At 42.9% G+C, this 21,762-nt stretch overlaps 1 protein-coding gene across 5 annotated transcripts in view; it reads right to left on the bottom strand.

The window, feature by feature from the left end:
• The window catches only part of LOC137377016 (inner centromere protein-like), an 85,268-nt gene that overhangs the window by 9,878 nt on the left and 53,628 nt on the right, over positions 1-21,762 (bottom strand). For all 5 annotated transcript variants that reach the window (XM_068046146.1, XM_068046145.1, XM_068046148.1 and 2 more), the window contains 4 exons: positions 17,353-17,487; positions 14,217-14,326; positions 831-951; positions 567-689 (listed from right to left, as the gene is read on the bottom strand). In XM_068046146.1, the coding sequence (XP_067902247.1) occupies positions 567-689; positions 831-951; positions 14,217-14,326; positions 17,353-17,487 (489 nt within the window). The remainder of the gene's footprint in view (positions 1-566; positions 690-830; positions 952-14,216; positions 14,327-17,352; positions 17,488-21,762) is intronic.

The following is a 21,762-nucleotide window of genomic DNA, read 5'->3' as shown; positions in this document are numbered from 1 at the left end:
TATCCTCAGACAATTGTTCTTACCTTCTCAGAATTTGAATTAAGCAGTTAACACTAGACACTTGCAGGACTGAAGTCTGTTCAAGTGTTGATCAATAAGATTTTTTAAAAAAAACATACCACATATGGTTTATTTTACAAATCTTGTAAATCTTGATTCAGAGTTACTGTAACAGTAGAGCTGCACCAAATAAAATCTGAGGGAGTTAGAAAAAATCCAGAACTTTCAGTCTACTAGTGAATAGCTTACCTCCCAACCCAGATGGAGGAGGATTTAAGACGAGAAGAATGGAATAGGAAGCAAACAGCAGAACCCCACCTGAGCATTTAGTGAATTTAATAATTACAAGCCATAATAAATGGAATTTACTAGCATACTTAGAAAAAAATCTCAGCTGCGGTTTGAGGTTGGATATTAGTCTGACAATGAGACAGGCTCTCAAGAAAAAGACATGCATGAAGTACCAAGGGACTACAAGTTTCCATTGAACTGCAACCAATGCAAATTAACATGGCATAAGAGAAAGAAGTAACTAGGAATAAAAGAGAAAAGTACAGCAGCCATACCAGCTGTTGCAATCTCTTATTTCGGGCTTCCTCCTCTTGCCGTCTTCTAGCTTCTGCCTCCTCCATCCTCTTGACAGCGACTTTCCTTTTTGCTTTCTCTTCCGCAAATCTTTCCTCTCGGATCTGGAAAGTGATGCAGACTGTTGCGTTAACCGCTTTAAGTGAATGTGTACATTATATTAAAAAGGCAAAGAAATGAAAGACCTACCCTACTTGTTTGATGCCTGGTTTAGCTGCAGTTAGGCAGCATCAGAATTGTCATACCTTTGCATTCTTCTCATCAATCTGAGCAAACTTCTGTTCAATTTTCTTTTTCTTCTCCTCCTCTTGTCGTTGAACTCTGGAACGAGTTTCTAAAACACGTTTCACTTGCATTTCCCGCTTTCTGTAGAAAGTAAAATTATTTATCGGATCAAAGGAAACAGGAGGAGTAGGCCATTCGGCCCATTGAGTCTGCACCACCATTTAAATAGATCATGGCTGATCATATACCTCTATACCATTTTTCCCCACTATCGCCATATCCCTTGATGTCATTAGTATCCAGAAATCTATCGATTTCGGTCTTGAACATGCTCAATAACTGAGCTTCCATAGCCCTCTAGGGGAGAGAATCCCACAGATTCACCACCCTCTGAGTGAAGAAATTCCTCCTTATCTCAGTCTTAAATGGCCTACCCCTTATTCTGCGACTGTGTCCACCGGTGCTAGACTCACCAGCCAGAGGAAACATCCTATCCACATCTACCCGGTCATGCCTTGTAAGAATTTTTAAAGTTTCAAGTGAGATCACCTCTCATTGTTCAAAACGCTAGAGAATACAAGCCCAGTTTCTGCAATCCCTCCCCAGAATGCAATCCCGACATCCCAGGGATCAGTCTGGTGAATCTCTGTTGCACTCCTTCTATGGCAAGTATATCCTTCCTTAGATAAGGAGACCAAAATTGTCCACAATACTCCAGGTGCGGTCTCACCAAGGCTTCATACAATTGTGGCTATACATCGTTACTCCTGTACTCAAATCTGCTTGCAATGAAGGCCAAACATACCATTTGCCTTCTTAATTGCTTGCTGCACCTGCATACGAGCTTTTATAGAGTCAGAGTTATACAGCACAGAAACAGGCCCTTCAGCCCATCGTGTCTGTGCCGGCCATCAAGCACCTAACTATTCTAATCCCATTTTCCAGCACTTGGCCCCTAGCCTTGTATGCTATAGCTTTTCAAGTGCTCATCTAAATACTTAAATGTGGTGAGGGTTCCTGCCTCAACCAGGCAGTGTGTTCCAGATTCCAAACACGCTCTGGATAAAAAATCTTTTCCTCAAATCCCTTCTAAACCTCCAGCCCCTTAACCTAAATCTATGCCCCCGGTTATTGACCCCTCCGCTATCAATGTCCCTCATAATTTTGTATACCTCAATCATGTCCCCCCTCAGCCTTCTCTGCTCCAAGGAAAACAACCATAGCCTTTTCAGTCTCTGTTCATAGCGGAAATGCTCCAGCCCAGGCAACATCCTGGTGAATCTCCTCTGCACCCTCTCCAGTGTAGTCACATTCTTCCTATAGTGTGGTGCCCAGAACTGTACACAGTACTCCAACTGTGGCCTAACTCGCATTTTATACAGCTCCATCATAACCTTCCTGCTCTTATATTCTATGCCTTGGCTAATAAAGTATCCCACATGCCTTCCTAACCACCTTATCTACCTGTGCTGCTGCCTTCAGTGATCTATGGACAAGTACACCAAGGTCCCTCTGACCCGCTGTACCTCCTAGGGTCCTACCATCCATTGTATATTCCCTTGCCTTGTTAGTCCTCCCAAAATGCATCACCTCACACTTCTCAGGATTAAATTCCATTTGCCACTGCTCTGCCCCTCTTACCAGTCCATCTATTCTTCTTCTTTGGCCTTCTCGTCTCGAGAGACAATGGGTAAGCGCCTGGAGGGGTCAGTGGTTTGTGGAACAGCGCCTGGAGTGGCTATAAAGGCCAATTCTCAAGTGACAGACTCATCCACAGGTGCTGCAGAAAAATTTGTTTGTCGGGGCTGTTACACAGTTGGCTCTCCCCTTGCGCTTCTGTCTTTTTTCCTGCCAACTGCTAAGTCTCTTAGACTCGCCACACTTTAGTCCCGCCTTTATGGCTGCCTGCCAGCTCTGGTGATCGCTGGCAACTGACTCCCACGACTTGTGATCAATGTCACAGGACTTCATGTCGCGTTTGCGGACGTCTTTAAAGCAGAGACATGGACAGCTGGTGGGTCTGATACCTGTGGCGAGCTCGCTGTACAAGGTGTCTTTGGGGATCCTGCCATCTTCCATGCGGCTCACATGGCCAAGCCATCTCAAGCGCCGCTGACTCAGTAGTGTGTATAAGCTGGGGATGTTGGCCGCCTCGAGGACTTCTGTGTTGGAGATACGGTCCTGCCACCTGATGCCAAGTATTCTCCGGAGGCAGCGAAGATGGAATGAATTGAGACGTCGCTCTTGGCTGACATACGTTGTCCAGGCCTCACTGCCATAGAGCAAAGTACTGAGGACACAGGCTTGATACACTCGGACCTTTGTGTTCCGTGTCAGTATATCTCCCTGTAATCGAAGGATTTCCTCCTCACTATTTACAACACCACCAATTTTCGTGTCATCTGCGAGCTTACTAATCATACCTCCTACATTCACATCTAAATCATTAACGTACACTACAAACAAACAGTCAGGGTCCCAGCACCGATCCCTGCGGTACACCAATGGTCACAGGCTTCCACTCGCAAAAACAACCCTCGACCATTACCCTCTGCCTCCTTGCCACTAAGCCAATTTTGGTTCCAATTTGCCAAATTGCCCTGGATCCCATCGGCTCTTACCTTCTTAACCAATCTCCTATGTGGGACCTTATCAAAAGCCTTACTGAAGCCCATGTAGACTACATGAACTGCTTTACCCTCATCTACACATCTAGTCACCTTGAAAAATTCAATCAAGTTTGTTAGACATGATCGCCCCCTGACAAAGCCATGCTGACTATCCCTGATTAATCCCTGCTTCTCCAAGTGGAGATTAATCCTGTCATTCAGAATTTTTTCCAATAGTTTCCCAACCACTGATGTTAGACTCACCGGCCTGTAATTACCTGGTTTATCCCTGCTACCCTTCTTGAATAATGGTACCATATTCGCTGTCCTCCAATCCTCTGGCACCTCTCCCGTGGCCAGACAGGATTTGAGAATTTGTGTCACAGCCCCTGCTATCTCCTCCCTTGCCTCACATAACAGGGTGGCACAGTGGCTAGCACCGCAGCCTCACAGCTCCAGGGACCCGGGTTCAATTCTGGGTACTGCCTGTGCGGAGTTTGCAAGTTCTCCCTGTGACCGCGTGGGTTTTCACCAGGTGCTCCGGTTTCCTCCCACAGCCAAAGACTTGCAGGTGATAGGTAGATTGGCCATTGTAAATTGCCCCTAGTGTAGGTAGGTGGTAGGGAATATGGGATTACTGTAGGGTTAGTATAAATGGGTGGTGGTTGGTCAGCACAGACTCGGTGGGCCGAAGGGCCTGTTTCAATGCTGTATCTCTAAATAAAAATTTTTAAAAATTAAAATAAACAGCCTGGGATGCATCTCATCTGGGCCTGGGAATTTATCCACTTTTAAGCCCACTAAAACAGCTAATACTTCCTCCCTTTCAATGCTAATGTGTTCAAGTATATCACAATCCCTCTCCCTGATCTCTATACCTACATTGTCCTTCTCCATAGGGAACACAGATGAAAAGTAATCATTTAAAACCTCACCTATGTCCTCCAGCTCCACACACAGATTGCCACTTTGGTCACTAACGGGCCCGACTCTTGCCCTGGTTACCCTCTTGCCCTTCATATACTGATAAAACATCTTGGGATTTTCCTTTACCTTGCCCGCCAGTGTTTTTTCATGTCCCCTCGCCGCTCTCCTAATTTCTTTTTTAAATATCCCCTTACACTTTCTATACTCCTCTAGTGCATCCGCTGTTTTCAACGCTCTGAACCTGCCATAAGCCTCCTTTGTTTCCCCTGATCCAATCCTCTATGTCCCTTGACATCCAGGGTTCCCTGGACTTGTTGGTCCTACCCTTCACCTTAATGGGTACATGTTGGCCCTGAGCTCTCACTATTTCCTCTTTGAATGACTCCCATTGGTCGGATGTAGACTTTCCTACAAGTAGCTGCTCCCAGGCCACTTTGGCCAGATCCTGTTTTATCATATTGAAATCGGCCCTCCCCCAATTTAGTACCTTTATTTCTGGTCCATCTTTGTCCTTTTCCATAACTACCTTAAAAACTGGAGTGCTGACTTGGGTTGCATTAGAGTGCTACAGTGGAAGTTTGGTAACTGAGGATAATTAAGGGTTAATTTTATCTTAAATCTAATCTGTCTTTTATTTAGCAGATTAACTTAACAGTTGCTGTTCGAGTTGGAGAAGGTGAGCTGTAGACCAGCTTTAAACAGGGTTCACTCAGGCTCTGCTTGCAGCTGCACCTTGTTAATTAGAAAAGTGGCTTAAACCAGTTTTCAGGGGGCTAGAGTCAGTCAGTATAAAAGTGAGCCATCTTACAATGCTGACTTGGGTTGCATTAGAGTGCTACAGTGGCAGTTTGGTAACTGAGGAAGTTCAGTAAGGAGTGAGCGAGGAGCTCCTTTCATTTCCTACCTGTTCTCAGAGTGAGGGAAGCCAAGAGCTTCCAAAGAACACAGCTGACTGGGAGAAGACTCGGAGGGCGGAGTTCTGGACCAGTAAGTATAAAAAACTTACTTCTGTTAAAAAAGCTGAAAGTGATGTCACAGGAAAGCTGTGACCTGATTGGCTGGTAGGGAAATGTTTTAAACTAAATTTGAAAATAAAACTGATAAAATCGATTAAAACCCTAATTAACTAATAAGTAGAGTAACTAAACCAGAGGGAGGAGATTACTGCATTTAGTTAGCATTTAATATTTATAGTAGGAATCTAGCACTAGGAACCATATAGTTAATTATAACAATTTAGTAAGTATTTAATAAGTATTTATTTATTTTAAATTAATTTATTAATTAGTGATAGAAATGTTAGTTAGAGGGGTGAAGTGCTTCACCTGTGAGATGTGGGAGGTCCGTGACGCTTCCAGCGTTCCGGATGACTACATCTGCAGGCAGTGTAGCCAGTTGCAGCTCCTTACAGACAGCATGGATCGGTTGGAGCGGCAACTGGATGCACTTAGGAGCATGCAGGTGGCAGAAAGTGCCATAGACAGGAGTTTTAGAGAAGTGGTTACACCCAAGGTGCAGGCAGATAGATGGGTGACTGCTAGAAGGGGCAGGTAGTCAGTGCAGGAATCCTCTGTGGCTATCCCCCTCTCTAACAAGTATAGCGTTTTGGATACTGTTGGGGGGGATGGCCTATCAGGGGAAAACAGCAGCCAGAGCAGTGGCACCACGGCTGGCACCGTTCAGCAGGAAGGGACAAAGCGCAGAACAGCAATAGTTATAGGGGACTCGATAGTCAGGGGCACAGATAGGCGCTTCTGTGGATGTGAAAGAGACTCCAGGATGGTATGTTGCCTCCCTGGTGCCAGGGTCAAGGATGTCTCTGAATGGACAGGGGGCATTCTGAAGGGGGAGGGTGAACAGCCAGAGGTTGTGGTACACATTGGTACCAATGACATAGGCAGGAAGAGTGACGAGCTCCTGCAGGGGGAGTTTAGGGAGTTAGGTAGAAAGTTAAAAGACAGGACCTCTGGGGTTGTAATCTCGGGATTATTCCCTGTGCCACATGCCAGTGAGACTAGAAATAGGAAGATAGTGCAGCTAAACACATGGCTGAACAGCTAGTGTAGAAGGGAGGGTTTCAGATATCTGGACCATTGGGATCTCTTCAGGGACAGATGGGACCTGTACAAGAAGGACGGGTTGCATCTAAACTGGAGGGGCACAAATATCCTGGCTGAGTTTTGCTAGCTTCATGCGGGAGGGTCTAAACTAGTGTGGCAGGGGGGTGGGAACCAGAGCAGTAGGACAGCAAGTGAAATAAATGAGGGGGAACTAGTAAATAAGGCCAGTAAGACTGAGAGGAAGAGCAGGCAGGGAGATGTTGCGGAGCACAGCGGGACTGCTGGTCTGAAGTGCATTTGTTTCAATGCGAGAAGTATAACAGGTAAGGCAGATGAACTTAGAGCTTGGAACTATGATGTTGTTGCTATTAGAGACTTGGCTGAGGGAAGGACAGGATTGGCAGCTAAATGTTCCAGGATTTAGAAGCTTCAGGCAGGATAGAGGGGGATGTAAAAGGGGTGGGGCTACAGGTGAGGTCCCAGAGGACTGGAGAATAGCCAATGTTGTTCCTTTGTTTGAGAAGGGTAGCAAGGATAATCCAGGAAATTATAGGCCATTGAGCCTTACATCAGTGGTAGGAAAATTATTAGAGAGGATTCTTCGGGACAGGATTTACTCCCATTTGGAAACAAACAAACTTATTAGCGAGAGGCAGCATGGTTTTGTGAAGAGGAGGTCGTGTCTCACTAATTTGATTGAGTTTTTTGAGGAAGTGACAAAGATGATTGATGAAGGAAGAGCAGTGGATGTTATCTATAATGGACTTCAGTAAAGCCTTTGACAAGGTCCCTCATGGCAGACTTGTACAAAAGGTGAAGTCACACGGGATTAGAGGTGTGCTGGCAAGATGCATACAGAACTGGCTCAGTCATAGAAGACAGAGGGTAGCAGTGGAAGGGTGCTTTTCTGAATGGAGGGATGTGACTAGTGGTGTTCCGCAGGGATCAGTGCTGGGATCTTTGCTCTTTGTAGTGTATATATAAATGATTTGGAGGAAAATGTAGCAGGTCTGATTAGTAAGTTTGCGGACGACACAAAGGTTGGTGGAGTTGCGGATAGTGATGAGGATTGACAGAGGATACAGCAGGATATAGATCGGTTGGAGACTTGGGCAGAGAAATGGCAGATGGAGTTTAATCCGGACAAATGTGAGGTAATGCATTTTGGAAGGTCTAATGCAGATGGGAAGTATACAGTAAATGGCAGAACCCTTAGGAGTATTGACAGGCAGAGAGATCTGGGCGTACAGGTCCACAGGTCACTGAAAGTGGCAACGCAGGTGGATAAGGTAGTCAAGAAGGCATACGGCATGCTTGCCTTCATCGGTCGGGGCATAGAGTATAAAAATTGGCAAGTCATGGTGCAGCTGTACAGAACTTTAGTTAGGCCACACTTAGAATATTGTGTGCCATTCTGGTCGCCACACTACCAGAAGGACGTGGAGGCTTTGGAGAGGGTACAGAAGAAGTTTACCAGGATGTTGCCTGGTCTGGAGGGCATTAGCTACGAGGAGAGGTTGAATAAACACGGATTGTTTTCACTGGAATGACGGAGGTGGAGGGGCAACATGATAGAGGTTTACAAAGTTATGAGTGGCATGAACTGAGTGGATAGTCAGAAGCTTTTTCCCAGGGTGGAAGAGTCAGTTACTCGGGGGCATAGGTTTAAGGTGCGAGGGGCAAAGTTTAGAGGGGATGTGCGAGGCAAGTTCTTTACACAGAGGGTGGTGAGTGCCTGGAACTTGCTGCCAGGGGAGGTGGTGGAAGCAGGTACGATAGCGACGTTTAAGAGGCATCTTGACAAATACATAAATAGGTAGGAACAGAGGGATATGGTCCCCGGAAGTGCAGAAGGTTTTAGTTTAGGCAGGCATCAAGATCGGCGCAGGCTCGGAGGGCCGAATGGCCTGTTCCTGTGCTGTACTGTTCTTTGTAGAGTTATGGTCACCATCCCTGAAATGCTCCCCCACTGACACTTCTACCACTTGTCTGGCTTCATTCCCTAGCATTAAGTCCAGTACCGCCCCTTCTCTTCACGGACTTTCTACGTACTGGCTCAAAAAGCTCTCCTGGATGCATTTTAAGAATTCTGCCCCCTTTAAGCCTTTTGCATTAAGACTATCCCAGTTAATATTGAGGAGTTGAAATCCCCAACTATTATTACCCTATTATTTTTACACCTGAGATTTGCCTACATAACTGCTCCTCTATCTCTCCCTGACTGTTTGAAGACCTGTAGTACACTCCCAGCCAAGTGATTGCCCCCTTTTTGTTTTTAAGTTCTACCCATATGGCCTCATTTGAGGAACATTCTAAGATATCATCCCTCCTTACTACAGTAATTGACTCCTTGATCAACAGTGCAATGTCACCTCCTCTTTTACCCCCTCCCCTGTCATGCCTGAAGATTCTATACCATGGAATATTGAGCTGCCAGTCCTGCCCCTCCCTCAACCATGTCTGATAGCAATACTGTCATATTCCCATGTGCTAATCAACGCCCTCAATTCATCTGCCCTACTAGTAAGACTCCTTGCATTAAAATAGATGCAATCCAGCCTTGCATTGTTCGCTTGTGCCTTAACAGGTCTATATTTGCTTTGCCTTCCAGACTGACTCCGTTTCTCTTCTATATTTGATTGTATCCCATCCCCCTGCCAAATTAGTTTAAATCCCCCCCAACAGCACTAGCAAACCTCCCAGTAAGGATGCTGGTCCCATTCCAGTTCAAGTGCAACCTGTCCAACTTGTACAGGTCCCACCTTTGCCAGAAACAGACCCAGTGATCCAGGAAACTAAAGCCCTCCCTCCTGTACCATCTCTTCAGCCGCACATTCATCTGCTCTATCCTCCTATTCCTATACTCACTAGCACATGGCACCTGGAGTAATCCAGAGATTACAACCTTTGAGGTCCTGCTTTAGAATCTGCTACCTAGCTCCCTAAATTCTTGTTGCAGGACCTCATCCCTCTTTCTACCCATGTCGTTCGTACCAATGTGTATCACGACCTCTGACTGTTCACCCTCCCCCTTCAGGAATGTTCTGCAGCCGCTCCATGACATCCTTGACCCTAGCACCAGGGTGGCAACACACCATCTTGGAGTCACGTTTGCAGCCACAGAAACATGTATCTGTACCTCTTCCGATAGAATCCCCCATCACTATAGCTCTCCCACTCTTTTTCCAGCTCTCCTGTGCACAGTTGAGCCATCCGTGGTGCCACAGACTTGGCTCTTGCTGCATTCCCCTGAGAAGCTATCTCCCCCAACAGTATCCAAAGTGGAAAATCTGTTAGATCGGGAGATGGACCCAGGGGACTCCTGCACTACCTGCCTAGTTCTTTTACTCTGCCTGGCAGTCACCCATTCCCTTTCTGCCTGAAGTCTTTACCTGCGGTGTGACCACCTCGCTGTACATGCTATCCACAATGATCGCAGCCTCGTATTCGCCCTGGACACTGGAAATGTCCCTGACTTCCCACATTGCACAGGAGGAGCACTCCATGTTGCTGAGCTGTCCTGCCATGACTTTAGTTAGCCCCTTAACTTATCCAAAAATTAATTATTTACACGAGGGACCTTGATTCCCAAAAAAAAAACACTACCTACTATATTAAAAAAATGTAGACCTTTCCCTTTACTTTTAGTTACTTACCCAGCTATTTAGAGTTATTTCCTCACAGCAGTTACTCACCAACCAACCAACCACCCTTGCAGCTTTCCTGTGACGTCAATGCTCACTTGGTTTTAAAACTCTGGCGCGCCTGGACTCCTCTCCGCTCCCAGAAGGTTAAGTGTTCTAGGCCGCAATCCTCGGGTTCAATATATCTGCTCCTCACTCCATGTTCTTCTTGCAGATCTGCTCCTCTCCCGGAAGACTCATGAACAAGGACACCCAGGTCTCTTCGAACATCAACACTTCCCAACCTCTCACCATTTAAGAAATACACTGTCTCTCTGTCCAAGTGGATCACTTCACACTTATTCACATTATATTCCATCTGCCATGTTCTTGCCCATTCATTTAGCCTGTCCAAGTCCCCTTGAAGCCTCCTTACATCTCACATACCCACCTCATTTGGAAATATTACATTTGGTCCCCACATCCAAATCATTTATATAGATTGTAAACTGTTGTGGCATAAGCACTGATCCTTGCAGTATCCCACTAGTAACAGCTGGTCATCCTGAGAATAACCCATTTATTCCTACTCTCTGCTTTCTGTCTGTTCACCAATTCTCAATCCATTGCAGTATATTACCCCCAATCCCATGTGCTCTAATTTTGTTTACTAAGCTTTTTTTTATTGATGGGATGTGGGCATCACTGGCTGGCTGGCATTTATTGCCCATCCCTAATTGCCCTTGAACTGAGTCACTTGTTAGGCCATTTCAGAGGGCATTTAAAGAGTCAATCACATTGCTGTGGATCTGTAAGGACGGCAGATTTCCTTCCCTAAAGGAAATTAGTGAACCAGATGGGTTTTACAACAAATCGACAAATGGTCACCATTAGGCTAGCTTTTTTAATTCCAGATTTATTAATTGAATTCAAATTTCACCATCTGCCATGGTGGGATTCGAACCCATGTCCCCAGAGCACTAGCCTTAGCCTCTGGATTACTAGTCCAGTGACATTACCACTATGCCACTGCCTCTCCTGTGTGGGACCTTATCAAAAGCCTTCTGAAAATCCAAATACACCACATCCACTGTTCTCCTTGATCTATGCTACAAGTAACATCCACAAAAAAAATCTTTAACAGGTTTGTCAAACATTTTTTCCCTTTCACAAATCCATGTTGGCTCTGCCAAATCATATTTTCCAAGTGTCCAGTTATCCCATCCTTTCTAATAGATTCTAACCTTTTCCCTACTACTGACGTCATTTGGTCATTTTAAACAAATCACAATTATATTTAAGCTCCCCCCGCCACCTCCTCTTAATAGCACATGTGGACACAGGTGAATGAAAATGTTTAAATTAATTAATTCAATGGATCAGCTAGGTCCTTTTGGAATCACTGGAATGTGTTGAGTTAACTGGGAGGGGTAATGAGGAAGTTACAAGTTAGCCTCCATCACCAAGCTAGCAAAGAGCGGAAGCAAGAAAACCGCAGGTACCCATGTTCAATTGCTCGTCAGAGAAAATATGCAAGAAAAAAAAAATCTTTTTCTACAAACCTTACTTCCCATTGCCATGATTTTGAGTCACTTTTGTCAACCTTTCCTATTCTATTTTACTGGGTCAAATGTCAATGCTTTTACAGGGTCTGACAACTAAAATGACACTTGGCTAATTTCACAAGTCACATCCAACTCAATCCACCACTGAGCCTTTTTCCCAGCAAAATATCTTTCATTCTACATATTTGTATTCCTTTTTCAGGCTCTTGCCTCCTTGCTGGTTAATTTTGATTAAATTTAATATTCAGCTATTTAGAACCCAGCACCATGTAGCCTCTGAACCGAGACACAATTATTCCAAGCTCTGCAATTATAAGAAGCCTCTTTCAGCCGTCATCAATTCTCAACCTTCTGGTCCTCCCTGGTGCTGTTGGTCTGTTCCTTCCCTCCTCAGCCACTGTCAAACAAGTTACAGCTCCATTGTCATACCACTTATAACAACCCCTATTAAGAAAGACAGACTTGCATTTATATAGCAGTTTTCATGACATCTGGATGTCACAAGCTTAAATGTAGTTTTTGTTGTATTCAACCCCGGATGCTACCTTCCACTATGAGCTTTTTCTTATTATTCCAATTGAATTTTTTTTTTTTAAAGTTCAAAATTCCTACATGACCAACTGTGAGCTTTACAATCAGACCAACCAACTTCTTCACACTGCAGTTGAGCTTGCATAAAAATAGATAAAGCAGATCTCAAAGGATATTACAATTAGACAGCTACTGAATTGGTTGTACCCTTCAAGCTAGTTGTACAATATAATTGAGGTGGAGCATCTTGGTAGGTAGAATTAGAGGAGATTACACACTTTTTGGATAATATGAATCTAAGAGGGATAGAGGAGCAAAGGATCTCGGGTTATATTTATGTAAAATCCATAAAAGTAGTGACCAATGTTCACTCTTTATAAAAAAAAAGCAAACCAAAACAGGTTCATTTTCATAGAAATAGAATTGAAAATCAGAGAAATTGTTACATTTATATAGAACATGAATTGGACCACGCTTGGGAGGAGTACTGTGAACAGTTCTAGCCTCCATATTATAAAAATATAGGCATTGGGGAAGGTGCAAAAAAGATTTACATGGCTGACATCAGAATGGGGAGACTATTTCTAACAGGAAAGATTTTAACAGACTGGAGCGCTCTTCCCTATAAAAAAAAAAGGCCTAGGGTTAACTCAAAAGAAGTCTAAGATTATGAATGGGTTTCCTAGGATAGACAGAGATGTTTCTACTTGTGGTTGGGGGGTGAGGGGGTAAACAGGTGGGAAGAAAATTGAGAGGAGCATCCAAAACTAGAGGACATAAATATGAGATAGTTGCTACTAAAATCTAATCGGAAATTCAGGAGAATGTCCCATGCCCAGAGAGTGGCTCTCTGCCCAGACAGTAGTTAGAATGTGGAACACTCTGCCACAAGGAGTAGTTGTGGAGAATAGTGTAGATGCATTTTTGGGGAAGCTAAACAGACCAGGCAGAAAGAATAGGTGGTTGTACTGATAGGGTTCAATGAAGCGGAGTGGGAAGTGGCTTGTGTGGAGTATAAACACCAGCATGGGCCAGCAGGGCTGAATAGCCTGTTTCTGTAACATAATCTATCTAATGATAGATATTGAGGGGCCAAATGGTCTATTCTGGTTCGTATTTGAATCACCAGCTTTTGTGGTATTTTCTACCTGCAACAACTCAAAGTTAAGTAGGCAGTAGCCAATGATTATAAACCATAGCCATGAAATTATTACAACAATTATGCAACGGTTATCCACAGCACGTGTAGGCCACCCATTACTGGACAGAAAACTTCCAGTTTTAGCTATGTGGTGTTAAGTTGCGATGACATTCTCAATCCACACTGCAGGTAAAATGTTACCTTATTCAAAAAAAAAAGATTTTCTTGGGTGCTGAGTAACCCACAGACATACCTCATCTTGTACAGAGCTGAATGCAAAGATATTCAATGTAGTCCACTAGAGAAATTGAGCTGCCAGAGCGAGAGATTAAATCATTGATTCCACATTGTTGATCAGCAAATAAATGCACTATTTTGAAATTTCTTTTACATGCAGAATCTAAATTGCATAGAAAAGCCTCATCACTGGATGCAACTGGAAAATATCAAAACTAATCATTCAGCAGATAATATTGCAGTACAGCATTAGAAAGAAAAGGACAGGAGAATGTACAAAAAAGGTTTAGAAATAATGTTACAGAATATATAGAAAAAGATGATCTCCCCAGCATGAATCAGCACCTTATGAAGGTTGGAAAGGAAAGACATCAAAAATAAACTTGTATAGCTTCTGCTCACTAAGCAGTACTGGAAAGGTACGTGCGCATTAATTGAGGACATAAATTCAGCTGCGACACCTGCCACAGTTGAATAGTCTAACATTGAAGTTCACTCCTGAAACATAACTCCACTGGACAACCAGTCCTTGTGGTAGCATAACCTTAGGGAGTAGGCGACCTCAGCAGAGGAAAGAAAACTAGTTTAAAAAAGTTTGTTCTAAAATTATGCTCATGATACAGAAATGTTCTATGATACAGTATGTTACTAAGCCAGTCTGAGTCTGTAATATGGCATCCAGATTCACATTAAGTTACAGCACATTTGCTTACTTTTTAAACTCTTCCAATTTGCGTTTCTTCTCTTCCTCCACTTTCTGTACTCTTTCTTCCTCCTGCTCTCGCTTTTTCTTTAGATTTGCCAGACGAGTCTTCTCTTGTTCCTAATATACAGGGAAAGTAGGCAAATAGATGCATTATGTACATTATGAAATCGCTTCCATCTTTTGTTAAATATTTTTGAGGACCCATTTAAATTGTGGAAATGGATTCATTTTGAAAAGCTGAAATTTTATAGATGCTGGACTTTGTTTTTTGTTGAAAGTTCACTGAAAGGACACCGAGGTCTTGCTTGAAAACAACCTTTACTAGATATCACAAGCCTTAAACTCAATAAACAGAAACATTGATAACTTGGGGGAGATGTTTACGGAAAAGTGACATGTCAAAATTTACGAGGATCAGAAGGTGGTTTCACTTCTGAGATATTGTTTAGGTTAAGTTGGGGTTTGGACAGTGTTAAAAAGCAGCTGGTTTTGTAGCTTGCTGAGAAGAAACGCTCACCTCATCTTTCCTGCACCTCTCCAAGAGAGCCTGAGAAATCCAGAGTGACAGCTCCTCTTTCCCTACCTCTTTGGAAAAAAAACCCTGCAAATCCAGAGTGTGATAACTGAAACCCTGATGTCACATTTCTCCTGGAAAGCCTACCAGACTAATTCTCGACATCTCCAGAACAAACTGCTTCTGAAAAGATCCCAGTGACCCGTCTCGGTGTACCCGGACGCCAGACCAAAATGGACAACTGACATCCTTACATATCTTCTCTTTTTTAAGAATTTGCAAGTATTTGGCCAAAGTTTTTATTTTTGTCTTTTTCTTTTTAAAAAAAAAAAAAGGGCCTCTGTAGAGAGAATTTCTTTATTTCTTTTCAGTATGTGAGTTTGTGTGCAGAGTATTTAAAAGGGAACACTCATATTTCAATCTCTGTTAATGCTTTCCTTCTTTACTGGATACACCTGGTTTATATAATAAGGTAACAATTTTTTTTTGTCCATTAAAGAAACCTGGTTGGTGTATTTTATTCTGGGATAAAGAGTAGAGAATCTGACTGTATTGGTAACTGGGTAAACATTTACATATATGTTGTGACCTGTGGAGAAGTGGAACTAGAGAAAGATAGTGCACTCCTCCCGCCTCGGTCATAACATCATACTCTAGGCGAGTTTTACTTAAATTTACTTCCATAAAAAAGAGGAAATTAAAAATAAGAGTCACCAAGTCTATAATGAATACAATAAATTGAATTACATGCAGTATTAACAAAAAAAAAATCTTTCACTAGCAGTTACTGAGGCATCCAGCCAAGGAGTGCATACTTCAAGATAATCTCAGGTCTCCTTGTTTACAAAGTGTAACAGAAACCACACCTGCCAAATGGAAACAAAATGTCACGACCAAGTGAGAAAGGTGTCTAAGAGTCTTTGGCTGTCTTCACCTGGTCTTATTATAACAGGGATTAATTTTAAACACAGGGTGTTTTGAGCTCCCCTTTTGTGAATCCTTGTTCACAGCTTTCCAATTACAAAGCAAAGAAATGAGCACACCAGGTTTTTCTTAGGTTTAAAGAAGTGAAATTTATTAAACTTAAACTCTGATACGGTTCACACCTACAGAAAAATGACACGCCCACGCTAGCATGCACACATGATACACACATACAAATAGACACAGAAAAGAGAAGAAAATATAAAGTGGCACAGTTTGAGGCACTATCTTGTTACTGTGCTTCAAGCTCACAGTATCATTCATTTGTAGGTAATTCTTGCATTTCGTTGGGGCCCAGTATTCTTCTTAAACCTTGTTCACTGTCGGAGACCTTTCTCTCTTAGTGTTCATATGTCTTCAATGGTTTTTGATGCTGGTGTGAGCAAAGTGAAGCCTGACAGGAGAGTGATGTTCTCAAACCAGGAGTTTTCTGACTTCAAACACTTCTCTCCAATTTAAAACTCTCAGTTCAAACCTTTACAACAGCCAGTTAGTCATGTGACCAAAACTGTTCTGACCACTACTTCTGTGTATTGAGGAAACAACGACTGGGTCCCCATTGTTCCAACACTGTCTGTTACTATGTAAATATCTTTTTAGTCAGGGGCTTGCAATTTTAAGTTTTAATGTTCATGTGGCGAAATAATGTGTGCCTCAGTCTTAGTAGGTGGGGGGGTTTGCCTGACAATATTGTCACATGGAACACTATTTGAATTGTTACTGGACATTGAACATAACTTGTTTTAAAAAAAGACCACAGAGCAGTGGCTGAAAACATGGCAGCACATTTGCATTCTGAGAGACAGTTACCTCGGGAGAGACAATGGGAGTGCTCCCTGATTCAATTAGCCAGATGGGTTTTGTCAATGGTGATGATCAAAAGACATTGAGAATTATTGTCTGTGTAACAGCCAGCATTCCACACCCCGACTGAGTGTGTCTAGTAAGCTTTGAAGAATCAACAAACATCGCAAGCAATGCTGTTTCAAACAAAGAGCTAGTCACATGACTAACCTGCTGGCCGACCTTGGAATTCTGAATTGTACTCTCAGTAAAGTTGAGTCAGGTTGCAATTTTGAAGACCAAAGAGAAGGTCTCTCTTTCTCTCTCACGCAAAGATCAAGGGACCCACGGAAGTAACCTAAGCCTCAAGACAGAAGACCCTTACCAGCCTTCTGGTACCAGCGAAACAAATTTGAAAGTGTGCACTGGGCCCCCATGAGAACTGCAAGATTTAACTTCAAAGACTTTACATCCAATCCAAAACCAGTAACTGACTTCCATCTACTACTTCAAACCTTCCCCCTTTAATTCTTCTCCTCTGTACCCATTTGTTTGTGCATTTATCGCATATGCACGCTAGCGTAGTTGTTTCTCGTATTCTTAGTAGTTTTAACTGAGTTAGAGTTTTACAGTTAATAAACTTGCACCTTTCTTGTTTAAACCTCAGAAAACCTGTCTGGTTGATTCCTTTACAATTAGTGAGCATTGAGCAAGGACTCACTGTGGAAGCTTAAAAAAAAAAACACTTTGAAAAGTTAAACCCTGTTATGGCCAAACCAGTAAAGGGCAGAGAGGGAAGCCTTCGTCACCTGGTCGTAACAAAAGATATGCAATTATCCTAAAGGAGGCAGAATACACATACCTTGGGATCAACTTTCAATGGAGTGTTGCGTTTAATGAAGGACTTCACCATAGTGCGGCCAACAGACACTGGAGTCATCAGCAATTGATTCTTCTGAACTGCATGGAGGAAGCTTTTGTGCTTTGGTCGAACCACCTACAGAAACATTTTTCAGGTAAATGCATTGGTCTCAGTGTTGTATGCTGGATTCAGGGATTGGAATGATTTATATCCAGAATCCACCTCAAGAACCAATGGTAGAAAAAAAAGTTAGTCCCGTTTATGACTTGGTCGACAAAGTATTTTCATTTCTTCAACACCTTAGTCTATACGTGTCATAATCTTCTGAAGATTACGTTAACTTCAAATATCAAGTCTTGCAGCACTTACTTAAACTTGTCAAGCAGTGTCAAACTATGTATAAATGCAAATTGAATTGGATTGGAGAGTGAAAATTCTAAACAGCATACATAAAGCTGTCAATGTTTTGTACAGTCTCTTATGAAACATATCCTTCATCTGCATTAGAATTAGGCTAATTACTTACGGGAAAGCCCAGGGCAGTGCCACTGTACATTCTGCCTTTTCGAACCTCACTGAGCTAACCCTGACACAAAACATACCAGACTGGTTAATTGAGACAGGATAACCTAAAGAATTTCCCACCGTGCCCCCAAGCTGAGATTAGAAACTGTAAGAGATCAAGCAAAAATAGATTAGAAAAAGGACAAGAGAGTTAATGAAGACTGACAAGGAACATATAGAAACAAGAGAAAAGAATTTAGAAATTAAAAAAGATCAAGAAACGACCAGTTAGAAATTAAACAGGAAATTTTTAGAATGAATGGATGGTGCAGATACAAAATGAGGTTAGTATTTGTCTGCAGAGATCTGGCCAAATATAACAGCCTCTATTTTATCGCCTATATCCGTACTCAACAGATTGAGTTTGATGACAACCCTTCTGCCACCTTCACTTTGCTAGGAGGCCCACCACCCCCCAAACACCCCCCCCCATGGAATATGACATTCTCCAGTCTTAACTTCCAGTCTGAAGTCCCCTCTGAATTCTTACCTTCTCAATCCTTTAAGATTGAAAACAGCTGCTTGAATATAGTCGTCTCAGTTTCTTCACTCCCAATGTCCCTCAAAACTTGCAGCACTTCATTTTCTTGGTTCTAACCCAAAGATCAAAAGTGCTGACAAAGGGGTACTGCTGATGGATAACGATGTCAGTTCCCAAATATCTCTTTCTATCTCGAAGGTACAAATAGGTCTATCCTGGTAGACTAGTACAGGACCAAGCTGAAACAATCAACTAATTTAATATATCTTAACATTTTTCTTACTCTGTCTTGTCCAGTATCTACTGTTATGATCTCAGTAGAGACTGCTAACTTTAAAACAAAGATATGAACTTCCCTGTGACCGTTGAAAGAATTACATGTTTTAAGACTTTTGCTATAACTAAACTCAATAGAAAGCATTAAACAAAACTTAGTAAATAACAAATACACTAAAAACTACAGAAAAAGGCATTTCCCATTAACATATTAACACATTTGAAAACCCTACACATTTATGTTAGTGTTCAGTGAAAAGGTATCCTTGCAGTTAAAAATCCCAAACTCCTCCCAAATACAGTGGGTTGGAACTCCCCGTGCCCTTCTCAAAAATCAACATTCTATTTGCTCACTTCTTCCGCGCACATTTGACTGCACTTCCGTTAATAAGGCAATCTCTGGTTACCCCATTGGTCTTTTCTCCTTTGCAAACCGAGCCTTCGAAACAGGTTCAAATCTTAGCAGCTTTTTGCTGTATTGGTGTTGAGTGCAGCTGTTTCCCGACAAACAGCCCAATGCTGTGTGTGTCTCTCTCTCACTAGACTAACTGCTGGTCTTCGCTTCTTCATTTTCAGCCCACAGACCTAGGAAAGCCTCTTGAATTCATCCAGGTCAAAGGTCAATCGGTGTTTGCCTTTGACAATTCTAAGAGACCATAAGACTGACCATAGCAAAACCACCCAAGCCTTTTTGTTTCCAGGTGTTAAAAATTGTAACTCAAATCTGCATTTTGGAGCCCCTGGCTCCCTGTTTACAATCGGAGTCTGGAAGAGCGAAACCCATTGTCCTTCAGGTGTTAAAACCTTCCGTCTTGCTTTCAGAAGGGTCTTTGATCTGGGTTACCAAGTAACAAAGACCTTTGGCTTGTCTCCGGGCAGATTTTGTATGAGGTCACGTTTCCTCCGAATGTCCCTTTTACACTGCATTAAAGATCACAGATTTTAAAACCTAACCATACCACAAAGTCCAGTGTTCATAACACAACCTACATCTGTAACTTCTCCAATGCCCGCTTAATGAGAGATTTTCTGGATACAATTCTTCTTCACCAGAACAGCCTGACCTTCCTCCTCTCCCTTGAAGATTAGCTCAACCAGTCCCCATCCATTACCTAGATCCCCATCTTGCGCAACTCCAGATCATTCACTTGCCTTTATTAGCCGAGGCATAGAGTATAAGAGCAGAGAGGTTATGATGAAGCTGTAGAAAATGCTGGTTAGGCCACAGCTGGAGTACAGTGTACAGTTCTGGGCACTACACTATAAGGAGGATGTGATTGGAATGGAGAGGGTGCAGAGGAGATTCACCAGGATGTTGCCTGGGCTGGAGCATTTCAGTTATGAAGGCAGACTGGATAGGCTGGGGTTGTTTTCCTTGGAGCAGAGAAGGCTGAGAGGGGACCTGATTGATGTGTACAAAATTATGAGAGGCATTGATAGGTTAGATAGGAAGAAACTTTTTCCCTTAGCAGAAGGTTTAATAACCAGGGGGCATAGATTTAAGGCAAGAGCCAGGAGGTTTAGAGGGGAGTTGAGGAGAAATTTTTCACCCAGAGAGTGGTTGGAATCTGGAACTCACTGCCTGAAGAGGTGGTAGAGGCAGGAACACTCAACATTCAAGAAGTGTTTAGATGAACACTTGAAACGCCATAACATATAAGGCTACAGGCCAAGTGCAAGGAAATGGGATTAGTTATGACGGGTGCTCGATGGTCAGTGCAGGCGTGTTGGGCTGAAGGGCCTGTTTCTGTGCTGTAAAACTTTAACTCTATGACTTCCATCAGATGGATTGGAAGAGTGCTAGGAGGGACTAAATCTAAATGCACACTGTTGACCTGGAGCTTGTGGATCTACCGTACTTGAACAGCATCTTCCATTCTAAAATTTCAAACCTGCTTTCAAAGTTTGCTACATTTTCGATCTCATTTTTTCACCTTTTCCTAAAGTTTTCCACTGCCTTAGCAGTTTACATTTTTAATTTTCCATTACTAGACTAAGATGATCTAATAATTCTATCAATACTTTGTTTCTTCTCCTTCCGACTTTTCCAACTGTAATATGCTCATTTGTCTTATTTCAGTTCCGCAGAACAAGTTTTCTCCAGAGGCTGAAGAAGCGTTTGCAACCATCTTCAGCCAGGTGTCAAGTGGACGATCCATCACAGCCTACTCCCGAGGACCCCACCATCACAAATGCCAGTCTCCAGGCAATTCGATTCATTCCATGCAACAAAAAAAAAAAAATCAGCAAAACGCTGAGTTCTCTGGACAGCAAAGACTACAGGCCCCAACAACATCCTGGTTGTACTTAAGACATGTTCCAGAACTAGTCATACCTCTAGCCAAGCTGCTCCAGTACAGCTACACCAGGGCATCTGATAAAGTGGAAAATTACCCAGGTACATTCCACCTGTAAAAAGCAGGACAAATCAAATCCAGCCAGTTACTGCCCTAGTCCAGTCTCAAACAGAAAAGTGGTTGAAGGGGTTGACAATGCTATCTATTAAGCAGCACCAATTCACGGATAACCTGCACACTGAGGCTCAGTTTGGTGAATTCCAAAAGCGAGGTGAGTGACTGTCCTTGAAATCAAGGCAGCAAATGGGCAAAGGTGGAATCAAGAAGTCCCTGTGAAATTGAAGTCAATCGTAATCAAGTGGAAAACTCTCCACTGGCTGAAGTCATACCCAACACAAAAGATGCTGCGATGTCGATGGGTAATTAACTTGTTGCAGGAGTTCCTCAGAGCAGTGTTCTAGGCCCAACCATCCTCAGCTGCTTCATCAATGACCTACCCTCCATAATGTCAGAAGTTTGATGATTGCACAGTATTCAGCTGCATTCGCAATTCTTCAGATAATGAAGTGGTCCAGGCCCGCATGCAGCAAGACCTGGACAACATCCAGGCTTGGGCTGCTGTGGTGTGACTGTTACTTGCCATTTAAGTGTCAGAGAATAATCATCTCCAACAAGAGAGAATCTAACCACCTGCCCTTGACATTCAACAGCTTTATCACCAAATTCCCCACCATTGATATCCTGGGAGTCACTACTGACCAGAAACTTAGCATGAGCAGCCACATAAATAAT

This window comes from Heterodontus francisci, chromosome 14 (genome assembly GCF_036365525.1).
Source record: "Heterodontus francisci isolate sHetFra1 chromosome 14, sHetFra1.hap1, whole genome shotgun sequence".
Classification (NCBI taxonomy): Eukaryota; Metazoa; Chordata; class Chondrichthyes; order Heterodontiformes; family Heterodontidae; genus Heterodontus; species Heterodontus francisci.
Note: the sequence above shows the minus strand (reverse complement) of the source record. Positions and strands in the feature narration are given on the sequence as shown.